The sequence below is a fragment of the Oryzias latipes genome, chromosome 2, assembly GCF_053564925.1.
Source record: "Oryzias latipes strain Hd-rR chromosome 2, Olatipes_Hd-rR_3.1".
In the NCBI taxonomy this organism is placed as follows: Eukaryota; Metazoa; Chordata; class Actinopteri; order Beloniformes; family Adrianichthyidae; genus Oryzias; species Oryzias latipes.
The window spans coordinates 41,920,911-41,929,963 of NC_136238.1; the positions used below are offsets into that span (position 1 = coordinate 41,920,911).

General features: G+C 40.2%; 1 protein-coding gene and 1 long non-coding RNA gene across 2 annotated transcripts in view; one reads left to right on the forward strand and one right to left on the reverse strand.

The window, feature by feature from the left end:
* Positions 1–6,620, forward strand: part of LOC105358837 (uncharacterized) — a 182,659-nt gene extending 176,039 nt beyond the window's left edge. Inside the window, exons 13-17 of the mRNA XM_078939599.1 lie at positions 4,994–5,143; positions 5,778–5,903; positions 5,988–6,148; positions 6,299–6,386; positions 6,493–6,620. Coding sequence (XP_078795725.1) covers positions 4,994–5,143; positions 5,778–5,903; positions 5,988–6,148; positions 6,299–6,386; positions 6,493–6,608 — 641 coding nt within the window. The 3' untranslated portion in view covers positions 6,609–6,620. The remainder of the gene's footprint in view (positions 1–4,993; positions 5,144–5,777; positions 5,904–5,987; positions 6,149–6,298; positions 6,387–6,492) is intronic.
* Positions 4,511–5,454, reverse strand: LOC144988756 (uncharacterized). The gene is made up of 2 exons (XR_013652745.1): positions 5,282–5,454; positions 4,511–5,107 (listed from the first exon to the last, which is right to left on the reverse strand). It is a non-coding gene; the product is annotated as an uncharacterized LOC144988756 (long non-coding RNA).
* Positions 6,621–9,053: the final 2,433 nt, after the last annotated feature.

The following is a 9,053-nucleotide window of genomic DNA, read 5'->3' on the forward strand; positions in this document are numbered from 1 at the left end:
TTTTATTTTTTTTATTTTTTTATTTTTTGCTCACACAAAAGCTTGTTTCATTCTCTATATATTTAGCAATTGTTGCGGGGGGTTGATTCCTTCATGTTTGGCATTTATTGACTGTTATTAGTGTTCAACATTCTTCAGTTCAAGAAAAGAGTAATAAACATTGAAAAGGTATAATCTCTAAAAGCTGCATTAGTGACTAAATAGTCTTTTTTATTTATTTAATTTGTTTATTTATTTTTTGCTCATACGAAAGCTTGTTTCATTCTTTATATATTCAGCAATTGTTGCGGGTGTTTCATTCCTCCGTGTATTAGCCATATTTGGCATTTATTGACTGTTATTAGTGTTAAACGTTTTCAGTTCAAAAAATAAAGTAATACACATTGAAAAGCTGCATTTGAGTGACTAAAGAGTTTTATTTATTTTTACACTGAAGTTTTACACTGAAGTTTCATTCTTTAAATATTGTTGCATAACAAAGACAGACTTATTATATAATAATTTACTATTATTGCGTCAATTTTTATTAGGCTACAGCTATACTTTTACGTTCAACATTAGGTTTTTGCTAGGTTGAGATTTGGGCTGGTTTTTATTGAGGTGGGCGGGTTTTACGCTGAGTTTGGGCTGGAAACTGTCACTCAGATCTGGCAACACTGCCCCGAACAGTTATTGCAGGCCGAATCTTTTGGTACCTACACCTGCGTTAACAAAAAAGCTGTTAGAACAGTTGAAACATGGTCTCTTTTGTACGACGGAGTTTTAGGGCCACGGTGAGGAAAAAAAAATTCTGGCCAACATGACGAGATTAAAGTCGTCATGTCGACTTTAATCTCGTCATGACGAGAAAAAACTCGACACAAAGTTTCGAGAAAAAACTCGTCGTGTCGAGATAAAAGTCGAAATAAAGTTTCGAGATTAAAGTCGCAATGTTGCGCGAGAGCAGTGAAGTTGAGTCTTTCAGGAGTATTCAGTGTTATGGCTAATGTTAGTGAGCTAGTGACTTTGTATTTAAGAGTTGACGACAGAGTTTTATGGCCACCAAAAACTCGTAAATTTACGGGAAAAAATTCATAGATTAAAAAGGAGAAAACACCGAAGTTGTCTGTTTATCGGAGCCTAGCTTGAAGATGAAATATGTTGAGCCTTTTTGGGAAGCTTTATTTCCGGAATATAGGTTTAAAACAAAGAGATTCTGAACCTTTTGGCGATTCAAAATCAGATTTTTTTTTTCGTGTAGCAGTCTTTCCGGGGTTCTGTGTCAGTAAAGCGGAGTTTCATCTGTAAAATAAGGAGCTCAGAGACACGTTTGGGTGTAGAGGACCGCTGCAGCCTTTATTCTCCCTTTCATTCACATAACCTGAAGTTCATCTGTCACATTACGTCATGAACCTGTCATCCGATCACCAATGCGGAAGTAAACAGTGTTCTATACGCCCACTCCTGCAGATGAAGTGACCCATTTGATCATTAAAAAACAAAGATGAATGAAAATAGTCTGTTATATTAGCATTAGAACGTTGAAAAAGGCAAAAAGTGCTTCTCCTCCTCAGACGGAAGCATCACACAAACATAGAGATCTGGTCTTTGGTGGAGGAAGAAAGGATTCAAGCAAACAGCTGCAGGGACACCGATGGCTTCATCGGGCTGCAGTGATCCTGCAAACCAACCATCAATAAATAAAACTTAAATGAATCGTAAATCAATCAAATGAGCCTCCAGATATTTGGAACGTTATCAATAAACATTCAGCTCACCTGTTCAACAAAGTTTAGTCGGTCTGCTCTGCACGGCGTTCACCTGCTGCTCTGCATGATGCTCACTTCCACAATAATCTCGTAAATTTACAAGTTTTTTTTCTCTCTCGCGCAACATTGCGACTTTAATCTCGAAACTTTATTTCGACTTTTATCTCGACAAGACGAGTTTTTTCTCGAAACTTTGTGTCGAGTTTTTTCTCGACATGACGACTTTAATCTCGCCACGTTGGCCAGAATTTTTTTTCCTCACCGTGGCCCTAAAACTCCGTCGTACTTTTGAGACTTTAACAGATTCCTTTACCTTCATTATTTTTATTTTAACCTGTTTAATATTGCGAATATTATGGCTTTTTAGGGGACATTTTTATTTTTGTTCATTTTCCTGGCAAATGTGAAAATGTTGTCTTTTGAAAACAGTGGAGTTTTAATGTTTGGTATTTTGTATGTGCAATATTTGTGAATAAAGTTTTTTTTAAACGTTCGGTTATGATCTAAAAACCAGCTCAAACTGGTTTCATGTTTTGATTCGTTTCATTTGACATATAAATGTCTGTAATAAAGAATTACTGAATTTAATGGTATTAAAACGTAAGAATGAACACAAATGTACTTTGTTTTGCCCAGAGGGCTGTAACTTTTTTTTTTTTTTTGCTGTGTGCTGTGTGTGTCACGTATCACAACCGACTTTAGTTTCACTTTCCTTCATTCCTTTTCAAACGAGGAAGACGCTTTTAGCGAAGCTGTTTCTGTTCGGCTTTTAAGTTTTTTTTATACGAAAATTAGAGTTTTGCCTGTTTTTTTTTAACCTGTTTTTCTGTAATTCGGTTATTTGTTCTTATGTTTTAAGCTACTTTATTTGTTTTCCAATTTAAAATGGCGTCGACGCCCTTCTTCTTCTTCTTGGGCAGTGTTTTGTCTTTAGCCTGGTTTACCACAGACGTTCACTCAGGTAAGTTCTACTTTATTCTTGAAGAATGTTCTAGAATCAGAATCTGGATTTACCAAAATAAAAGTCTGTGTTTAAAACTAGAACTCACATCTAACATGAATCATTTTTAGTCAAAAACCATTATTACTACTCCAAAACGATTGTTTCAAGTTTAGTGTGTGTGGGCGGCAGTGGCTCAGGCGGTCCAATAAGGTTTGGTGGTTCGATCCCCCAGTCACCTGTCGCTGTGTCCTTGGGCAAGACTCTTCACAGAATTTACTACACTGGACAGAGGATGTTCAAGATGGGTCTCAGTAACTCAGACATTTGTCAGCACTGTGACAGTAATCTACCCGATAATTACATGCATGCACTGTGGTTCTGCACTCCTGTCCAGGCTCTCTGGCAGCAGGTATGTGCCGATCTATCAGTCTGGCTTAAGGTTTCAATCACAGCTTCACTGTCACTTTGTGTGCTTGGTGACATGAGTGCCATCGATGTAGAAAGAGGTTTAGTATCTATCATTTTCACAACTCTTTGTATTGCTAAAAAAACTATTTTAATAAATTGGAAAAACAAGAAAAATGCTCTGATCTGCTATGATCTGCTGTTTGATCATATCAGCTTGGAAAAAATGTCAGCCCAAAGTTCAAGTAACTTTGAAAGAATTCAGTTTCTCTGGTCTCCCATGACTTAGATTAGAGGTTGGGGGGCCTGGTCGCCGCTGCTTCTTGCCTTTCTGCCGTGGTGCGGGGGGGGGGACCAGTGGGGGGCCCGTTTGTCGGGGGGTTGGGTCCGGTGCCTGGGCGGGGCGGGCTGGGGCGCTGCGTGGTCTTCCGGGCTCGGCTGTGGGTGGGTGGTCCTGCTCGGGGGTGGGGGGTAGGTCCAGCGGTGCTGGATGGGCTGCCCATGATCTACACCTGGGGCTGGGATCAACACTTCCCTGGCTCTGGGACGGGGCGGGGCAACCCTCTTGGGGCCCCCGGTCGTGGTCGCTCTCTGACCACTGGGGGACAGTCTACCAGCTGTCCCCAAACTACCCCCTTCCTCATATAATCTCATTTAAGGGTGGGGGGTGGCAACACTGGCACGAACTCTCAGTCTGTCATCAGCGAGTTGGTCTCTGCCCCGCGACACGTCAAGTTCCGGGCAGAAGATCAGAGTGTTTATTGAAGCCACCCCACGTGTCTCTCCCTGCTTGATAGCAGGTCTCGCCCTATAAATACGAGCTCATTAAGGAAGCTGTTTTTTACGTGGCTCGTGCTTCGTACGGAGCCAACGGCGCCTTTGAAATGCCATGAAAAATGAACAAACTAAAATAAAATTTAATTATTATAAAATACTCATTATTTTCCAAAGTCACAGGGAGCCACAACAGATGGATGAAAGAGCCACATGTGGCTCCAGAGCCATGGGTTGCCGACCCCTGGGCAAAACACTTCACCCTCTTTGGCTCCAGTGTGGCTCCACTGGTCTTTGAATCCACATGAAAGTCACGGTGATGGTCAGAGAACTGGCAGCCACTCCTCTGTCATTCTGCCCCGGGGCAGCTGAGGCTACATCAGTAGAGACCATCACCAAGTATGAATGAATAATGGACACATTGTAAGAACTTTAAGAGTCCGGAAATCCTCAGATAAATAAAATCCATTTTCCCTGCCTCCAGCGTTGCTCCTCTGGTATGTAGATGTGGATGAATGTCTCTGTGATGATCAGAGGGGCAATAGGCAGCCTCCGTCATTCTGCCCCGGGGCAGCTTAGATCAGCATCAGTAGAGAATGAATGAATAATGGACACATTGTAAGAACTTTGAGCGTCTGGAAAAACACCAATCCATTATTATTATTTACTTACTCTGAAAGTTTAAAAACAGCAATAATTTAAACTAATTAAGTGTTTTATTTCTTCTTCAGGAAAACATGTGAAAAATATATTTTAATAGTAAAAATATCTGTTTCGCTTTGAACTTAGATTGTAAATAATATGTAGTAAAAACAATACTTTTACCACTTTCTTAAACAGATATGTCCCGATATTTAGGATATTTTTTAAGTGTAAATACATGTTTTAAAAACACGCATCACATTTTTTTAACAGTTTTTCAGTTTTTCGTGATTTGTTCATTTGTACTGGGATTTGCTGTTGCTGTATCTTAAATGTAAGCGTGTCTTGCACCTCTCGGCCACCGTACTTATCACTCCATCCTGGCAGCACAACCTGATAGGACCTCCAACCTAGAGGTCTTCCGTGATCTCTGATAAATTCATTGATGATGTTGACTCGTCTTTTAACTTTTGCTTTACAGAGAAGGTACTTTTGGGGTTAAAGGGCTCCAGCGTTGTCCTCAGTCCAGATGATGCAGGAACGTCCATCACCAGCATAACATGGAAACATGGAGATCGTTTTGTTGCAGTGTGGGCTGGAGAGAAACCAACTTTTTACTTCAGATGTAACGGTGAGAACTTAGTAGTTTTCCAATAATAAACATTTACAATGAGACTTTGGTGTCCTGTGATGTCACATCCTGTCTACTTCCTATTAAATGCAAAGGAGCTGTTGTGCCCTGAAAAATGACCCCAACATTCACGCTAACCTTCTGTGATGAAGAGCCTGAGGCGTTTGGATCCATGAGCAATAGATTTTAATGGCAGCAAGAACAGAGAAGGTGAATCAGTCAGAACAGGAAGAAGTCCTAAACCACAGGAAGTCAGACTGAACACAACAGCAAGAAGACTTCACACCAGAAAAGGTCCGGTGTCTGCTTAAGTATAGTTTATGGTGATTACATGATGAAGAGCAGCTGGTGAGACTTTGGAACGGCAGCAGAGGCTGATGGGAATTGTAGTGAGGTTACATCTCAGGAAAAGGTCAAAACTCTACAGATGTCTCCCTCTGGTGGTCATAGGGAGAGACTGACGTCTGATTTCTGACACCTTCATGGGATTCTGTTGTTTTTCTTGTCTTGTGACGGAAAGAATCAGTTTCTTTTATGTGAAATGTGATTGTTGGACTGACTTTGAAAAAGTCATCATAAGTGAACAAATTCTGTTTGGTAAACATTTCTACATAAATATCTGTCATTCTTCCAGATCTCTGCAGTTTAAACACTAAAACGGGGAATCTCACGGTCAATGATGTAAAGATAGAGGACAGCGGCGAGTACACGCCAGAGATTAACGGAAAAATCCTATCTGCTATGAAACTACAAGTTCTCTGTAAGTGATAGTTTGATTTCTGTAACTTTGCTTTGATTTGATTCATTTTATTCATTATTAGTTTTGTATTTGTTCTCTTTTCAGCTCCAGTCCCCAAACCCAGAATTACTCATGACTGTAATCCTGAGGAAACCAAATGTACCCTCACCTGTAGCTTTGACAGAACTGATGATCTGGGAGATGTGGAGGTTTTCTGGATTCTAGATGACAGACGGGAAAAAGGCACAGAGCTACAGATCACTAAGGTACACAGAAAACATTCAACATTCAGCCACAAACTATGATAAAAAAATAGACTAAACTATAAATGATTAAAAGCAAAAACACAAATTTTCTCCAGACAAAGTTTAGACTTCTGTCCACGGTGATGAAACTTTATGAACTTATTCCTTCAGGACACAAAGGAGGAGACGTTTATCTGCAGCCTGAAAAATCCTGTCAGCTCTGAGAACAGCACAGAACTGAAGAACCCTCTCTTTTCTGGTGAGTCATCATGTCTGTAGAAACCAGAGAATCACAAGAACCACTAAAACCCAGAACAAGTCATTTATCAGTCTGTTTATTCACTCTGATCTGTCATTTATTGTAGGAGTAACAAGTCTTAACTATCCACTGATTGTTCCAATTGCACTGATTGAGGTTGGACTGATTTGGATTTTCCACGTCATAAGTAAGAAAACCTTCAGTTTTTTCCAGTTCAGCTAAAAGAGCAAATCTGTGTCAATTATCTGAGTATCTTTCATTTTTTTAATGTGTTAAATGAATTCAGAGTAGCCAAAGTCCTCAGCATCACTCTTTTACTTCATGACTCTGTTTTTGTTTTTTGAACAGTTCGTCCGAAGATTTTAAGGTTTTTCAGAGGAAGGAATGAACAGAGGTCTTCTGCAGGTGAGTTCTTGATTCTTCTGTAATGAAATGTGAAAGTACGACCAGCAGGAGGCGCTGTCTTTGAGCAGGAACCCTTCAGAGTCAGAAACATGCTGTGGGTTCAGGTTTGTGTGATTGTTGACCTTCTTTCTTCGTTGTTTACAGCAGAAGAGCAAAAAGGTCTGAATGATGAGAGCAACACTGTAGTTTGGAAACAAACTGAAATGAATGGAGTCACAGAAAACACTAGAGAGGAAAGACAAAACAATCGACCTCCAACCATCATAACACCACCAGGTGGGTAAAACAGGAAGTGAAACCTCAACACTTTCTCATTGTTACAGAGTTACAATCTGAAATGTGGGGAATATTGGCATGGCACCCATGGACTGTTTCAGAGAACTGGACTGAGTGACTCCAAACAGGAAGTACCTGCTGGCTCCAAGAAGCCAGAATCCCATAGACTTCAATAGAGAAATAAACAGCTGTTCCTCAGTCATTCTATTGGTCAGAAGAACATTCTGGATCAGATTCTTTTTAACACGTTCTTTATAATCCTCTTTGTTTCAGGATAGTTTTTCTTTATCACAAATTATTCTAGTTATAAACTGACCAATCAGATGTATCGGTGATGGTTTCACATCAAGTATTCAAAATGTTTGACAGGTTCTCCAGATCCTGCTTTCAAGTGGTAGGGGTGTGGCCTTCCAACAAGCTCACTCCTGATTGGAAGAAGTGGTTGCCACAGAAACGTAAACATAAGCTGTGTTTCCATTGACTATGAAATCGCACAAATTGGATTTACGATAATAAATTTGTCTCATGGAAACACAACGATTTAGAAAAGTTTTGACAGTAGCTCCACCCACACGTGTATTTTCCCAACGCTCTGGACACGCAAATTTACAGGTTCAGTGTGAACGCATCATAACCACAGGGTGTCTTCCTTAAAAATCCTATGCTTCATTCACACCAGACGTGATTTGTGTGTCAGGGGTGTCGAATTTCAATGTTAAGCCATTGTACAGACGTGATCCGAGGTCTTGCCGCGAGGCACTGAGAAGGTGACACGACATGATGTCCTCATTTGATAGGCGGAGTCATCTATTATGATTTTTAAAAATCAGTCTTGGATTAACGTTTGGGAGATTCCTTTAATATTTAAAGGTGATGATGATTAGATTAAAGGAGAAATCTTATTTCTTTTGAATGCAGATAGTTGGATGAAGCTTCAGACATTGAAACGTCAGTAAATCCAACGATTGTTGGTTGAACATTTATGGTTGAACATTCAGATGTTCAGATGGATTAAGGTCATAATCTGATCGTCACTTTCTGTCTTTTCTTATTTGGCGACGGTTGGTTGCAAGGCCACAGAAACACACCCAGGGACAATTTAGAAGCATCAGTTAACCTATGAAGCATGTTTTTGGACTGTTGGAGTAGGCTGGGGTTCCACATCCAGGAGACCATCCAAAGTCCATCCAGAAAGGTCCCACCTGGGATTTGAACCACAGCCTGGGTGCTGACCACTCTACCACCGTGCAGTCCCACTGACATTTGATTTAAATGTTATTTAAATAACCTAAATATGAATCTAAGTTGGTGGTGTCATTTCTGATCACAGGAGGTTCTGACATCAATGGCAGACCCAGAACCAGAGATCCAGCTGAAGACCCTCTGAACTCGTCTTCATCAAGTTCTGAAGATGAAAAAGAAGTGTGACCTGCTGCTGAACAGGAAGTCGTTCATGTTCAAACCATTTTTAGTGAATGTAGTTTATTTATCTGCACATCTGCTGAAAAGCAGACCAACTTTGTATGAATCAGACATTTTTCTTAGATGACCCCCCCCCTTCCATTGATGTGTTCTCTCTACCATGACAAAGGTGGATAAAGGTGGAAAGATTTCATGTAATCCACGGACACCAGTGAAGATCACACATCATTGAAGAAAAAAGGTTCAGGGCACTGTCTAGTGGGTCTAGATGACCCAACTCCCAACCTTTTTAGTGACACTTCCAAGATGTAACTTGTATTTGACATGAAGGTCTTTTTTTATACAAAATTTAGAAAAAAAACACAAAAGTGTGAAACATCTTTATAACTTTGCACTGTTCTATTTCTTTTTGTTGTCAAATCTTCAGCCTTAGCAGCGACTGTGATAGAGCCATCAACCATTGATGTTGAGGTCAAAGGTCAAAATTCCTGCCTTTTCCCAGTCCTTGTGTGACTGTATATCACTTATGGCCTTAAATGAAGGAACAAAAAGTGCCATAAATGT